At 48.3% G+C, this 16,436-nt stretch overlaps 1 protein-coding gene and 1 long non-coding RNA gene across 5 annotated transcripts in view; one reads left to right on the top strand and one right to left on the bottom strand.

The window, feature by feature from the left end:
* The first annotated feature begins 47 nt into the window (after positions 1-47).
* Positions 48-15,605, top strand: LOC121107275. The gene is made up of 2 exons (XR_005841024.2): positions 48-326; positions 2,947-15,605. It is a non-coding gene; the product is annotated as an uncharacterized LOC121107275 (long non-coding RNA).
* AKAP10 (A-kinase anchoring protein 10) overlaps positions 14,367-16,436 on the bottom strand; it is a 19,584-nt gene continuing 17,514 nt past the window's right edge. For all 4 annotated transcript variants that reach the window (XM_046902635.1, XM_040650475.2, XM_046902636.1 and 1 more), the window contains one exon: positions 14,367-15,835. In XM_046902635.1, the coding sequence (XP_046758591.1) occupies positions 15,830-15,835 (6 nt within the window). In that variant the 3' untranslated portion in view covers positions 14,367-15,829. The remainder of the gene's footprint in view (positions 15,836-16,436) is intronic.

Below are 16,436 nucleotides of genomic sequence, written 5' to 3'. Positions count from 1 at the left end.
GTTCCTTCCGCCGGCGGCAAAGAGTGCCTCACCCCGCGTAACCCGGCGGGAGCGCGCGGCGGGAACCGCTCCGCCGGCATCACCTCACGGCCCCGCGGGTCGGGCGCCTCCGTCCTCACACCGGCGCCTGCGGGAGCCCAGGTGGAGGCCAAACTCGAGTTCCAACCCCCTCCCCGTGCATGCAAACGGCTTTTAACGCCGCTTACGTTACCCTTCAGCCGCCTCAGCCCCACCTGCGGGAGGACGAAGCTGAGGGGCCGCCGGGAGAGGCGCGAGGCCCTGTGAGGCGGCTGCCCCCGGCGCGACGCTGTGAGGAAGCACGGCAGGTAGGAGCACAGCCCGGCCCTGCTCCCTCGAGAAGCCACACCGCCTCAGGCCTAACTCAGGGAGCTTAAACGGAGAGGGAATGTGCAGGAGAAATGCTAATAAACGTAAATGCTGTCAGGCAAAGACGCTCCTCAGGTTGCTCGCTCCTTGTATGCAGAGAACAGCCGTTAGTTTCCCCCACAGCGCTTTTAGCCTTGGGTCACTTACAGCAACACATTCAAATATTAAAAACTACCACCAGCACACACCAGTCACGTGGAGCCTTTGACCTTCACCTCCAGCTCTACATAACTATCCTCCTTTGCTTCCATTCCTCGCTGCTTTCACTTCCTCTCCCTCTGTGCCGTCCCTTGTGCCACCTCAGCATCCAGCTTTCACGTGTAAAGGCCGTTTCAGGCCTCCCAGATATCCCCATCTGCCCCAATCCTGCTGGCACTCCAGTTACTATACAATGATTAACCCTCCTGGCAGAGTGCTTTGGCACTACCTGGGTTTTGCTGTGGTGCATTTGGCTGCACTCAGTTACAGGCACCACATGGTGCACTTCGTGATCTTGCATGGTCAGAGCTCAGTGCTCACATGATATAAGGTCTGTGCTCAGTGCTGCTACATGGAAATAGTGACCGACCGGAGTTATGCAGTTATTTCTCTCATTATTCTTTCTATCTCACTTTGCTTACTGTAACTCAAAACCAAGAACTATGGAAGTGGTGTGCCATATCAAAATCTCCACAGCTAAAGACTTATCCAAAGGCAATGGACCTGGATAACAAAAAATATTTAACAAAAGATACTTAAGGGAACATTGACAGCTTTATGAAGGACGTTTTAAGTTCTAAATGTTATATAGAGGCATCAGAGGGACTGTAAGACTCTATTTTTGCCACAGAGAAGTAAAGGGCTTTAACAAACCCTCAGGACCAAATCCCACTTTAATTTTCTGAGCAAGATTCCTTTGTGGCACTAACGTAACAAATAAAAAGTGAAGCTGACCAAGTAATTTCAGCTGCTCAGAACATCACTGCGGAAGGAATAAATGAGATGTAAAAATATTCCAAGTTAATCATAAATTAAGGTGCTGGTAGTAACACAAACACTTTCTAGCATGTATTCGCAATTCCCCTTTAAAAACAGGAAAAAAACCCACAAGTCTCAATGTGTTAAATATCCTGACTCAGAAAATGGTTTCTCTCAGAACTGGCTGTCTTCTGCCATCCAATGACTCTCACATTCAGTATCAGTTCTCACAGTATCAGCACGCATCTTCACCTCGAAGTCTAACTCACATGCTGCATTTTTTATGGAATATAAACAAGTTTTTAGAAAGACCCCTTCTGACCTCAGAAAGCCACTTTAGGAATTTCTAAGCCACCCACTCTGCATTGCATTTCAAAAATGAGACACATCTCCCTTTGATAGCAGCATGTCTGCCGTCCTTTTGTCCTCATAATCAGGCTGGAGCCCTCGAGCAGGTTTGTTTTAGCACAGCAAGGACAAAACAGCAAGGAGCAGCAAGGAGGTTTGACTGGAATAACTAAATATATTGGTGTAGCATTGAGATTTGAACAGGATCTGAAGGGCTGTGAGATTTGCATGCAGGTCACTCATTTGAACTGGATCTTCGATTAGTCTCTGGGAGAGTTTCTAGGTGTCAACATTTCTGGTGCTATCAGACTACAGCAAACCTATTTACAAACAGTACCTTCACTTGCTTTTGCTGCTGAAAGAGGATGGATGTGGAGCTGACTGTATTTGCCTGCCTCTCCTAAAGGGAGCTTAATTACTAGAGATGTTGGGAGAGCAGTGCACAATAACCCGCAGGGATTGCACTGCTCCTCCATCCCCCATGGAACACACACAGATATTCACCATTTAGCACTAACAGGCGGCAGCAGCCCTGCAGCACTCAGAGGGATGCACTGTTCTGCTCTGACAAGCCATGCAGCAGGACAATAAATTATCCACTGCACTCAAAAAGCATGGCCAAGCAATGGGTACCAGCACTGTGGTCAGACAGACCACAGCGATTCTTCAAAAGCACAAAGCGCTGCATGTTGAGTTTATTTCTTTAATATCATACTGTGTGATAGCGGGAGCACATTTATACAGACTATCAGCTAGCTGCAGCTCAGCAAGGACAACCAGCTTACAGGGTCAAGGAAAAGAAAACATAAAATAACATTACTGGAAATGCATTTGCAGCTCTTCCCTGGCTGCAGTACATTGGCTTGACCAAATTAGCCCCTCAGATGTGGGCTGAGACTCACGATCACAAGAGGCAGAGATCTGGGAGGGAGACAGTGCCTTCCAAGTTGCTTGTCTGAATACACAAGGGAAATGTGAGGCACTCCTGCCAGATGAAAGCACTATACAGAAATCACTGTTCTGAGTTTCCATACCTCCTTTTACCCTCAAAAGCAATAATGGTCTTTATGGTAAGCCCTTTTCTGTCACACCACCAAAACAGCCATTTCTGAGAGAGAAGCACTACCTGAATGGTGCCCAGGCTGTCCCAACAAGAAGCAGAGAGAAGACTGCCTTTCCTAATGCTCACGTACAATAAAGATGCTGCTGATTTTCTTCCTGTTCAAAAGATTTTTTTTTTGCATCTCTCCCCAGGCAATTAGCATGCACATGGAAGTTAAATTACTGATCTGGGAAAATAATCAAGAAATCAGCTGAGTTGAGGAGAACGCGAACGTGTAGCTGCAAGGAACCAGGATCTGAGGAGTAAAACTTGCACACCACTTAGCCAGCGTTCCTGCCTGGGTAAGCAGAATGCACAGCCCTGGGAACAATTTTCAGAAGGATGTTAAGGGCCCCACTTATCGAAATCGACACCCAAGAGACAGAATCCTGTCACCCATCCTACTCCACACAGCTCTAACTCAGACAGCCTACTTCACTCCAGGTGCCTCACTGTTTTCTTCTCTCCTTCCTTCCCTCCAGCATACCTAGGAAGTCAATCAAAACAGGTAAACCTTTCTCAGAGGACTGGCATGCTTCCCAGTCCTTATCACCACTGTCCTCCTATTGGGGATTTCAAACAATATTAATGGTGGCATAAGCTGAGCTATCACAGCTTTTAAAGGAGAAAGTGTCAGAGGGCTCTGTGGGAGAAGCACTGTGTCAGCTAGATATGCTTGAAACTATTCTTAGAGCATCAGTGAAAAATAATGTCCTTCTGGTAAGCACATGCGCGTGGTACACTTAATAAGAAACCTGGGTGAAACTGGAGTGAAGTACAGGAAGTTCACTATGTGCCACTATCACACGATGTTTGAAAACTTCAGGTATTATGGTATATTTTTACTAAGTGTAACTAGGTGGATCTCTGAGCAGGTACAAAGCAATCAGAGAGCTCAAGCCTACATTCTAGATTTGTCCTTCAATAAAAAGTAATGTCTTCCCCATCAATAACACCACTAACACAAACCTGCAACAGCAATTCTAAAAATTAGCTAATTAAAGCTCTAGTCATCAAAGGAGCAAGGATGACCACGTGCTACTTTGTGACCTGCCAGAAAGGAGCTACCCTGAAGGGAAAGGCAGCAGCTGTTTCCCAGCACATAAGAGAAGTCAGTATACTGCAGAGCAAAGCTGCTTTCAAACAAAACTGGGAGGAGTGTTATGGGATTGCTTGGGAATGCAGCTGGAAATGGGCCAGCACTTAGAACGCATGAAGGCTGGTACTGTATAAATGGTAGAAATAGGAGCAGCTGCTTAGATAGGAAAATATTGTTTGGTCTACGTGTGAATTCATCACATGGTATTATTAAAAAAATGACCCACTATTAGGTCAAAAAACAGTTAAGACTGAGATAGCATATTTTGGTGTAAACTTGCAGGTCCTCTCTTTTTTCAAGAGTTCTCATTTTGCTTTGGAAAAGCTTTTTGCACTACCACTGAGGAGGTGAGTTTTAGTCAGGCTTTGTTTTGTGCCAAATATCATAGAATTGGACTCTGAAAGGATGGCAGGAACTAACCTAGGTCAGCAGCGTGGCCAGAGGGCAAAGCAATGGCTTTGGTTTGGAAGCTGGAGGACAAGGAAGCGGTCAAACACAACCAATCCTGTCCCTGCAGGTAGAAACACTTCTCCCAGCTCAGATAAATCACCACTTCTAACACAAAACATACTGTGGATCTGTGGGGCATAGCAACCTTGTATGGTTCCTTGTAAGAGGAGGCAGAGAACAATGCTCTTTCCACAGAAAGAGCTAAAAATGGGACCTTCTGCAGCAAGTCAACACAGGGGACAAAGACAGAGCTGACCTCAGGAAGAAGAGTTGTTTCCCCTATGAAACTGCATAACAGACAGACTTCTTGGCAGTGACAGGAGCTCTGCCAGACACAAGTATGCTCCCCTCCTTCCCAAGGGCACATTAGTCTAGATGGGGCAGAATTATCGGCTACAGTTTTACATCACCGTCTGCCCGAACCTTTACCTTAGCAAATTTTGAAAGGCTTTGTTTACACAGATGGACACAACATGGCCTTCACTTCCAGCGAGAATCAGCTAGAGGAAGCATATGAATGAAAGAGCAGGTACAGGATATTGAGTTGTTCCCAAAAGATAGAGCCAAAAGATACAACAAAAGGAACCACAACTCATGTTTTCAGTCATACTAAAGATGTAACATTTTGTTCCAGTCTTTTGCTGACCTGAACACTTGCAGAGATGCAAATAGTCATGACTGCAAAATCCTCTCTTAATTATCCAAAGCAATCCTGTCAGCAGGAATAAACTTCTAAAATGCATTTTCTACAACTGGGAAACAAACTCCTGAGCCGCAGTAATCACTGGGTATCAACCACAGTATGAGAGCTATGCAGAATGTTTTGGTCTTCACGCTAACTTGCTGCAATGAAATCTGACAATATATTCTCTAATATATTCTCTACTCTCTATTAATCATATCCCAATTTTCATTGTTTTATAACCATCCTGGAAACAAAAATTAAATCCAGATCTATTTTCCACATACTTGTTGAAAGACTGAGTTGACTTATAAAAAGGCTCACAAGCAAGCATACAAATATATTACCAGTGTGAATTTCTCTTACCCACTGGGCAAATAAATACACTTGAGAAATTCCAGAGAGCCCACTCTGTGCAACAAGTTTTGTGCATATTTATTTTTATATAATAAAACTTATTTTTGTGCAATAAGTTTTGCCATATACTGAGACAGCTCCAGCCCTGCCATCAGTTCGTATCCAGGGTAAGGGCCACACAAAATCAAACATGCTGCTCCATCTTTCCCCCTCCCCACCCCTTCTTTACTTCCCCATGTCAGAAGCAGAAGGGAAACGAGCACCCTATTCAAAGGTACAAGTGATTCATTTTTGCATTTCCAAGAGCCACTGAGACCTGAAAACTCTGTGCAGCTCTTGCAGCAATTTGAAGCTGACGCCTGTTGCGCTCAGGCCTGAATGGATGGGAGAATGAGTTAGCTGCTGTGGATGTGGAGAATCACTGTCAGATAATGCTTGGCACAGCTCACAAGTAAAGGGGCCATGTGGAAAGGCAAAACCTTACTGGAATAACGAGACCATGTTCTCAGCAGATCTTTGTCCCAGGCATGCAGCCGAGCACAATTCTGCACTGTAATGATGTGGTGTATTTTCCTCCTCTTCTCCCTCTCTGAAGGTCACACAAGGACAACCCTTTCTGTTCCCACTAAAAGCCTTCTTGCATGCAGGATTCTTCACATGGGAAGGAAGAGCATGACATGTCCCCACCCTATGCTTTTCCTTTTCAAAGGGTGAGGCTACTACAAGGCTAAAATTTCAATAAAAAGGAGATTGAGATGGAGGCAGATGAGATATCCCTCTTGTAATGTTCAGAGGAAAATGATCCTGCAAAGCACAGCTCTTACTAAGAACAGAAATTAAAATTTCCTTAAATAAATATAAGGAAAGAGTCCGTGAGGGACAGTAGCTGACAGAAACGAGATGTGTTCAGGTCAGCCCCCCTTGTCCATCGCCTTGCAGATCTCCCAGGCAGATTGAGTCAATGGGCAGGCCAGCTTAGGACAGGACTGGTGGCTTTGTGTCGCTGCTCCTATCTACGCCATCTGCAGACAGAAACAGTTGTCAGGTCTTTGCAAGGAAACTGCAGCTTTGAAGGACACACGGAGTGGCTGTGACTTCCTCTACAGAGAGACCAGAAGTTACTTACATCCGTAAACATTTATCCTTCCCTCCACTTGCTACCCTCTGTCCATCTGGGCTCCAATCTGTTGCAAAAACCTAGTGTAAGGAGAGACCCAGTTAGTCCTGCTGTCCTGGAAAGATCAGTCATCCCCACCTCCAACACCCCAGCTTGACTGGACACTCACCTCATCTGCATGGCCAGGAAGATCAATGGCCAGTTTCTTTGTCTCAGCATCCCAGACCTTCAGCGTGCTGTCACTGCTTCCACTCACTAGCAAGCGGCTGTCAGCTGACCAGGCAATCTGATACACAGCTGAGACGTGCCCCCTCAGTGATGTCAGGTACCTGAGGCAGAGGAGGCACAACCAAGCTGTTAGAGGAGCAGGCACCCAAGTTTGTCTCAAACCCACTCTTGTGTTGCCTTCATAGTTCATCATAGAATCATTGTTTTTCAGCTGCAATCAAGCCCTGCCATGGGATGCCCAGCACACTCCAATCCTGTGCACACAAGGCAGCCAACTACTATACAGAATCCACTCAATATGTGTTAAATCCCTTCCAGATAGGTTCAGACCATTCTAGAGGACAGGCTCTTTACCTCAATTCCTCCACCACCAGCAGGCAATGCTGCAGCCTCACTGTACAAGTGTGTCCTTTATCCCTCTAGCTTAACAGGAACATGCCTAGGCTTAGAAAGACCACTAAATTACTGACACAAAACCAGAGATCTTAGGTACAAAGACAGAACAAGGGAAGGACTGCTGCTCCAGGAAGCTCACTGATACTCTGTCAGGAGGTTAAAAGCTGGATTGCAGGGGCATCCAAACACCAACAGCATCACTCATAGTTACACAAATTTCCTTTATCCAGAACAAGCTGTTCCCTGGCACGGGCACTGTTTAAACTGGGTCACTCTACAGTGTGCAACACGCACATGTCTTCAGGAGAGCAGTCAAGTGGAACATCCCACCCCACTATAGCCATGCCTGCCCCAGAGAACCATCCCTGCAGCAGACAGCATGTGTCATTTGGGTGCAGTGCTGCGGCTGGGTAAAAGCAGAGCCACATACACCCAGCCAAGCACAGACCATGCAACACATGAGGAGCCAGACAAGGGACCTTTCAAGGGCAGAAAGTGACAGCAGCAGAGCAAAGAGGGAGCAGAATATCTTTGAGATGCTGAACACACCAAGGAGCTGCTGACAACGACAATGGGGTGCTGCTGATTTCTGCATAACCTGTGCATCACACACAGACCCAAACACCACCTTTGTAACAGAACAACAAAAAAAACTCACTTTCCTGTCCTGCCCTCCCAGAGCTTTATTGATTTGTCAAAGGAAGCACTGGCTATTATCCGGGTGTCTGGTGAGAAGAGGACTTGGTTAATCAATGCCTGGTGCCCTGTCATTCTCTCCAGTGGCTTCTTGTCTTCTGCTGGCCTCCAAAGAAACAGTGTGAAATCATCTGAACCTGAGACGAGTCTTTCTGGTCCCTGGCCCTGAGAAAGGGATGAAAGAGCTCAAATTTTGTACAAGCCAGCTGTGGAATGTTTGGAAACACACCCAGTGTTGGGGTCAACAGCCAACTGTGCATGTTTACTGCTTCCACCAGCACTAGTGTTATAAACCACAGCAAGGATAAACTTTGTAATGCAACTTACCCTGACTTTATCATACCTCTGCTGTGCCTTGTCCTTCAGTTCTGCCACTGGAAGAGAGAAAGGGAGAAGGGTAAGAAGAGAGACTGGAAATTGCTGGGGGGAAAAGCAACTTTATAACCTTGCAATGCCAAATACGGTCCTGGCTTTGTAGGCCAAGCAGACACATTTGTGACCTCTCAGCCTATTTCTCTTTGCCAAGGGCCACTCTGCTCCCAGAGTGGCCTTGAACTCAAGATGGCCTTCCCAGCTCCCAGACTGCTCAACTCCATGCACACACCAGAAAGAGCATGGCTGTCAGCACGAAATACATCAGCACAGAGTCTCCTCTTAGATTTCAAGATTGCTTCAGCTCATGGCAGCATTAAGACGAGACGTCAGGTTTCCCTGTCATCCCCTCCACGCTCCAACACAAGGCTGCACTTACAGGAGCCACTCATATCCTGTGGGTTGATGGTGGCTTCAGCAGGTTCAAAGGCACCAGTGCGGAGAACGTAATCGGTGCTAAGGGCCATGGTGTTCACCCAGTGAGCGTGGCCTTGCAAGGTGCGGCAGAGGATGCCCTAGAAACAAAACGACCCACTTAGAGGGACAGGCAAGACAGACAGACAGACAGACAGCTATAACCTGTGCTAGGAAGAGCAGGCAAAGTTGCATCCAGCCGCCTTTGTCGGCAGGCTGCAGGGCTACCCGCCCCACTTACATCCTGGCTTCTCCACACTTTGATAGTTCTGTCCTGGGAGGAGGAGTAGAGCAAGCCATCACCGCCCCACTTCACACAAGTCACTGACTGCGTGTGACCCGTGAGGATTTTGTCACACCTGCCCATCAGCGTGTCCCAGATGCGGATGCTGCCATCCTTGGAAGCACTGGCCAGGTAGCGGCACTCTGGGTTTCTGAACAAAAACAACACAAAATCCATTTGCACAGCGCAGACATCCCCTCCACACAGATCTCCCAGCATCAGTCCCAGAGGATTTAAGGGCCCAGAAGTCAATAAAAGACAACCTTCTCTTTTGGGTTAAGACCAGAGAGAGGCCAGGCAGTGGGCTACAGAGAGCCGGATTCTGCAGGTAGAGGAACAGCAGGCAGATGCATCCTTCCAAACCGACTGTTGGGTGGCACCCTGGAAGCACTGATCCAGCATAAACCCAGCTCCTGTGCTTTGGTAATTACTCTGTTATTACAGGAGGCAGCTTCAACCCACTGACTTATAAGGGGACCGCAAACTGACACCTTCCCTGGGCAAGGAGACTTCCTCAAGCAGCACAGACCACCAGAATCAAAACCATGTATAATATCCCCTGCCTACACCATACTTCGTATCTGGCAGGAGATGTGCTGGCCTGCAGTCCAAGTGACGCAGAGCTGCAAAGTCCATCCTCACAGTTCAGGAAGAGCAAGCTGGACACAGCTGGAAGCTGCTGGCCAGCACCCAGTGAGAACAGGAGAACAATTGGCCCCCAGTCCTTCATGCAGCATTTTTATCAACACCTTTTTAATGACTCACTCCCAAACCAGCAGCAGTTCCCACACCTCCTTGGGGCAGTGACTCCTATAGCCACCGGCACTTTGGCCCCGGTAGGAAAAGGACACTCACTGCCTCCTGCTGCATCACAGCTCTCAGGAGTGGGAGCTGCCAGAGCACCAGCTTTGTTTCCCTTTAGCTGGCTGCTGACAACAAACTGTCCTCAAAGGAGAAGCAAAACCAAGCAGCACAGCATGCCGAGCAGTCAGGAGATGCAGTAACAAATGATAGCACCACCAGCCACATCAATGGCATGAGGGCAGTGCGGGGCTGAGGAAGAGCACAACCCATCCTTTTGTGCAGGAACTGAGCACAGACTGCAGCCAGCTGGAGATAGGGAAGTCAAGCCCAGGCAGGAGCATCTCCCTCCTCTCCATTTCCTGATCCTCCTCTATAATCAGTTTTTGCAAATCCAATTAATTGTTTGCTGGAGTTTCCTACTGGCAAATTCAATTTACAGGGCTCTGCTCTAACAGGACCCACCCCCCTTTCTTTTTTTTTCCCCTCCATCGCTGTAATGTCTTGGATTATGGACTACAACTATCCCCCTCCACTCATCTCTCACTGACAGAGCTTTAGCTGATCGGGATAAGGAGCTTGCACAGTTAATCAGTGCCCATGACAAACAGATGCAATCAGGATGCAGGACATCAGAAAGGGAGCGCTTTGCAGAAGCTGAGCTTAGGCTCCAGGTTCACAGGCTTCCCTGCTTCCAGCTCAGCACCATGGGCAGTTTGTGCGGCACTATAAAAACATTAAGCAGTTTCCATCAACAGGTCTCACTTTTATAGGAGGGTGAGGGAATCCGAGGCACAGCTCAACAGCAAGCAGCAGCTGGGACTCCAGAGCTGGATGCATTTTTCCTGCCCCACCTTGTGAGCATTTCTTCTGAACACACTCTGTCTGCACACCATAACAGGACAAAGGCAAACAAGAGGAATGCCCTTCAGATCAAGCTCATCTTTGCCTTAAAAGTAAAAGGGAAGGAAGGCTGGGCTGGCCCCTCACTTACATGTGGAGCGGCTCCCAGCACAGACACGTGATCCATTTGGAATGGCCAGTGAGAACGCGGCCGATCTGATTGCCGGTGGCTGGGTCCCAGAGAAATATCTGCCCAAGAGAGGAAGCAAGAGGGTTGCATCAGGCCACATGTCATGTGAATCCTAGGGATGGTTTGGGCTCCATTTAGAAATGATAGGTATCTTCAGTCTTGTGGGGATTTACAGAGCAGAAAGGGAGGGGAACAGGAGAACTGGATGCCTTTGCTGATCCCAGCCACAATCAGCTGACATCTCAAAGCATGAGACCCGATCACCTTCCTCTATGCTTCAGATGCTGCTGCTACAAAAATATCTGCCCCAGCCCAAAAGCAATCTAGCTCTCCAGAAAGCCAGCCCGAGCCTTACAGCCTGTGCCAGGGAGTTGGTGAATGTTTGCAGAGCATGATGAAAGCCAGAGCGGGCTAAATGCTACTTATTATCGGATTCTGTGGGTGGGACACATGCTGGTTTTCTGTTGCTTTTTCTCTCTCTCTATAAATGCTCATCAAAAGAGCCAAGGCATTAGTCATATGCTGCAAGAAACTCGGGAGAAACAACGAAAACAGAACAAGCAGCTCTCTGGGTTAGATTAAAGCCAGAACCCGCTTGTTTCTTTGGGCTCACATCAGTGGCCTCACAGGGCAGCTGCTCAGACACTGAGCCCAGGTCAGCAGCACTCGGCAGCTCTGCAGCTGCTGTCCTCACTCCCAGGCTGTTCAAAAGACAGAGCAAGCCAACATCCCGCTGCAGACTAACAACTTACTGACTTGCTTTTAATTGTGCCCACCTGCTCCTGCTTCCCCAGGCATTTCTGGAAGCATGTTTATCACACAAGTTTTGCCCCATATCCAGGGCAGGGCTCCCCCCACTATTCCTCTAAGAAGGAATTTGGCTGTGTCTGAGCAGGAACACTGTAAAACAGGCTGCTGCTGCATGTCTGGGTCACACACACAGTCACCCTGGCTTGACCAAGCGATACCCTTTCTTGCTCCAGACATCTCTTTCATGATGGAACTGTCTGCCAAGACCACGTCGAGAGCTTGGACTCTTTCCTGTACAGAGGGAAAAGTGTCTGCCACAAGACAGCAGGGCTCTTGTAGTGACACTTCTGCAAAGGCAACAGAGTGCTGCCTGGCACAGCTGAGGCACAGGCCAGTTCAGAGACACTATGTGCTACCACTGTGATGTGCCAACATGCAAAGCTTCTCCAGGACACTGGGAATCCTGCCCTGAACAACTAGACACCTGCTTGCCCCAGCTGCTAGAGAAAACAAGTCTTCATTGCTAATACCCTGGAGCCCATTTACCAGGTTTTTCTGGTTTTCCTTTCTTTTCTCCTTTCTGGTTTTCTCTGGTCCCTGGTTCAGAATAGGGCTGTGGAGTGTCTCCTGGGCTGACCACTCCAGACCCTCTGCCAGGGTACTAATGGACCTACCTGGCTGTTTTTGCAGCCTGAGGCCAGCTTCTTGCCATCAGGAGACCAGGCGATGCTGAGCACCCAGTGCCTGTGACCTGGCAGAAAGAGCACAAGCAAGTGTGAGCAGAGAGCTGCACCCACCTGTCCCCAACATCCCAGGATACAGCAGCCACAAGAGCAGGACAAGAGTGGGGCAAACCCTTTACGTTGCTCCTGGCCAGACCTTCTTTCTCTTTTTCCTCAACTCAGTGCAAAAGAGCTGCCCCATTCCCCAGAGGACAGTCCCAGCCCACACAGCACCCCAGGTCTGTCCTGTTTGTCCCACTGAGTGGGATGGGGGGGAGCTGCCCTCCCAGGACACTCTGCACCCACCTTTGGCTGTGAACTGCGGCGTCTCCGTGCTGAGGTCCCAGAAGCGGACGGTGGTATCCCCCGAGCCGCTTGCCAGGTACCTGGGACAGGAGGAAGAGGTAGTATCAGCACAGGGCCCCGGTGGCTGCTAGCTGGTGACATGCCCCACCCACAGCCGGACCCTCATACTTTCCCGTGGGGCTGAAGGCGACGGAGATGACGGCCTCGGTGTGTCCCTCCAGGGAGCTGGTGCAGCGTGTCACCGCCCGCACCCTGAACACGGCCTGTGGCTGGTAGATGATGTCGAGAACCTTCTCTGTCTCCACTGCCTGCCCTGCCAAGGTCTTCTCCAGTGAAACGATGATCTCAGCATCATGGAAGAAGAAGGCCAAAGGCACCGGCTCATCCTGGAGGTGAAATTGCAGGAGAGGTGGCAGGGGGCAGCTCCGGGCACCAGGAGCAAAGTTCGCCCCGGACCCGGCAGCCTCACCTGCTGCAGTAGCGCGTTGCACACCAGCTGCAGCTTGTCCGGAGTGATGCTGACGGGCACGTCGAAGGGAGAGCCTAGCGGCTCGCCGGCCTCATCGCGGAACTGGATCAGGAGCCGCTCTACATCCTCGGTAGGCTCCATGCTCTGCGGGACAGCGGATTCAGCGCCAGTACGGGGTAGGAGTAGTCCCGCAGTGCTCAGCCCCAGGCAGAGACAGCCCCTGGCGGGGAGGTGAGCCGCTCCGGGGGAGCCTCGCAGTGGGGGCACCGGCAACGACCCACCCAGGAGGCCGGAGGAGCCCTATAGGAGACTCCATAGCAGTCGGGAGACCGCGGGACGCCCCAGCCCCTGCTATCCCGTACAGCCCCACCCCACTCTAGGCTCTACGTGCGGACGCAGCCCCTCCGACCCAGCTCCGGTCCCATCCCGTCCCGTCTTCCCCCACTGGGTACCGCTGCCGGCCCCGCTCACCGCGGCCATGTGCCCGTACGTCCCACGTGGGCCGGAAGCGGCTGCTCTGCGCGGGGAGGGGGGGAGGAGGCGCTGGACGCGGCGCTGCTGCCCCCCGGTGGCCGGCGGTGGGAGCCCCGGGTTCGGGACTGCTGGGTGCGTTCCACTCAAATACTGTCCAGCTGGGCTGGAAAAAGACTCAACCCTACCACGCAAACCCGGCATGAAGCAAGCAGTAAATTCCGCGTTGCTCGTCTCGTCTGCAGCGCAGCTGCTGAAAGAATGCGTGATCAGGGCCCAAACCTGGGGCCTCTAATCTGTAAATGTGCTCTGCTAGGAGAGCAAAGCAGCTGCTGAGGTCTGAATGTGGCCAAGGTAGGAAAAAGAAATAACGGTGCTGTATGCAAAATGGGTTGCGGTTCAAGTTTCTGCACAAGACACACCTATGCACGTGCAGTTCAGTACTGCATCGCAGGATGTCCCATCTGCACCCTTCCCTACCACACTTGTGATCACACAGCCCAGCCCAGCGAGCAATCACAGTTCCTGGCACAGAAATCACAGAGCACATCACTACTTGAGCTGAGGAAAGAATCCTCCAGTACTTCACACTACAGCAGGTCCAGAGCTACCAGTGCTCCCTTAACATACGGAGGGCATTAAGCAGAGCCACAGAGCAGCCAGAACTCTGCCTTCACTTGGGTTTTCTCCATCAGCTCTCCACCCATCAAAGATATCAGGCATGGCAACAGTGAGACACCCTAATACAACTCCCCACACCCCCCCCCAGCTCAAAAACTTGTTTAATATTTATAGACGTGATTCCTCATTCAATGTCATCCATTTCAAGACTAAGAAATGTCTGCAAATGTGAAGAGCAAACATCACAGTGGTTTATCTCTTTTTTTGAACCTCCATTAAAAAAAAAAACAGCATGTAAATTCAAATCCCATCAAAACAGAAAATTGACACAAATTTTAATATTTATATATTTTAAATCAAAACACAATTAAATATAGTATGCTTTAAGTACATGAATACTTGGGCATGAGAGAAATAAGAGGTGGTACATAGTACCAAAAACCTATACACAGCCTTTTTTGCCTTTTTTTTGTTATATATAGACAATACAGTGTCTCTCTATACAATCAAATATTGCAACAGAATAACACTTGCTAGTCAATCAAAATGTTTGGAACACTGGAGATGATTTGAGTTCTTTTGCAAAGTGATTTTTTGCACAAGTTCAAGAAAAAGAAAGCAATCATGAGTGAAATAAAAAACCCCAAGTAGAAGTGCTGTATACTAAAAATGCAGCGAGATCGTAACAGAGTTACACACAGTGCTTTTGATACTCTGTAAAAATCAATTCACTGGGAAAAAGGAAGGTGCTGTGGCTTTACTTAAAGGTTTCGTATGTTGCAAGTATTGACAGTGTCAGGAAAAAGGCGGTCAGAGGTCATTGAAGTTATTTTCCTTTGTAAACCAAACATCTGGAATTAAATACTATGTTGGTTTGAGGACAACAAGCTATGCAGAATGGCAGTAACACATGGCAGCAATTACTTTTTTCCTCGCTTAGGGGATGGAAAGGAAAAAAAATGGAGCAGTCTACTGGGTAGAATCTCCTCAAAACGTGGTGTGCATTCACAGCTGAGGCTCAGGAGCAGAGGGTTGCACAAGCATAAGATTTAGAGTCTGCTCGAGTCTGCTGCGTGTTAGAAGCAGGAGATGACTGTATGTGTGCAAGTGTCAGAGCTTGACAAGGAAGAGTTACACCATCCAGGCTTTGTTCCTCATCATTCTACGCTGCCTTCAAAGTTAATGTAGTTATGAAGTAAAATACATTTATCTTACAGTTGAATACTCGTCTATTTCAAGTAAGGAAAATTAAAAACTTAGAACTTTTTAGGTCATTCACTGCCAAATGAATTCACCGTTTCAGGTCTGCTCCTCCAATGGCCAACGTCAGGGACATGTTTCATGGCCTTTGCAGTTACGTGTTTCAAAATCACTGGTTGCAGAACTAGAAACTACAGCAAAACTCTCCCCTCCTTGTTGCAGCTTGTGTCCCGTTCCAGATATTTTGCTTAGGAGTCTTTTTGAGATGGGGTCAAGTATTTATGAAGCTGATCACAGTTTCTCAGTGACACATTCAGCAATGGTCTCTTCATCTCTAAAAACCATCATGGTAAACGCCACACACAACAGGAAAAAGTGTTTCTTCACGCTCTACAGTGGAGGTACAGGATTGCTTCTTTTTAATTCTTCCTTATAAACGAGGGGAGTTATCAGCAGTTGGAGTAACAGTGCTTTGTTTTTATTGGCTGTGTTAAAGAATCCACCAAACGGGAAAGTTCACTCATTCTCAACGCAGAAAACCACATTTCCTGTTCTGGCATTTCTAAAATCATAGCTGGAAAAGAAGAGCAGGGTTAGAGTTCATCGTACCCTAAAGCACACACTACAGTCACTCAACAGAGAGACATTTCATGCTCACAAATGTTGAAGCCAGCTATGCTTACGAGTTTGGGAAAGAAAAAAAAGCTACTCTCAGTCTTCAGCTTACAGTAACTTGCTTAATTGAATCCAGAACATCTGCAGCCACTTGACATTTCCCAATACTGTGCTGAGTGACCTTTTCATCTAGTCAGACTGGAATTATGTGATTTGTAGCCAAGCTATTAGGTGAAATTATTATGCAAGTCATTTAAATGTAACTGCTGCAGAAAAATCAAAAGTCACATAGTGCAACTATGGACCAATGATTCAAGCCTAGTCTGTAGGCATCAATATGCATCAAACATCGACATGCAACACTAAAGTGCTTATCAACACGGCCACAGACTTGCACAGAACGACTGAAGATATCTGTTACAAAACTACAACACTGTTCGTAGGCTGAAAGGAGTCCAACCTTTGGTTCTTCACATCGTACAAGTCTGAACTCCTGGCAGTGTGCATTTCAGAGGCACCAGGAAAGCAAGCAAGAGCTCTGCTCCTCCCACACCTTGGCT

Source organism: Gallus gallus, chromosome 19 (genome assembly GCF_016699485.2).
Source record: "Gallus gallus isolate bGalGal1 chromosome 19, bGalGal1.mat.broiler.GRCg7b, whole genome shotgun sequence".
NCBI lineage: Eukaryota > Metazoa > Chordata > Aves > Galliformes > Phasianidae > Gallus > Gallus gallus.
The sequence above is the reverse complement of the archived record's forward strand: the minus strand, read 5'-3'. Positions and strand labels throughout refer to the sequence as shown.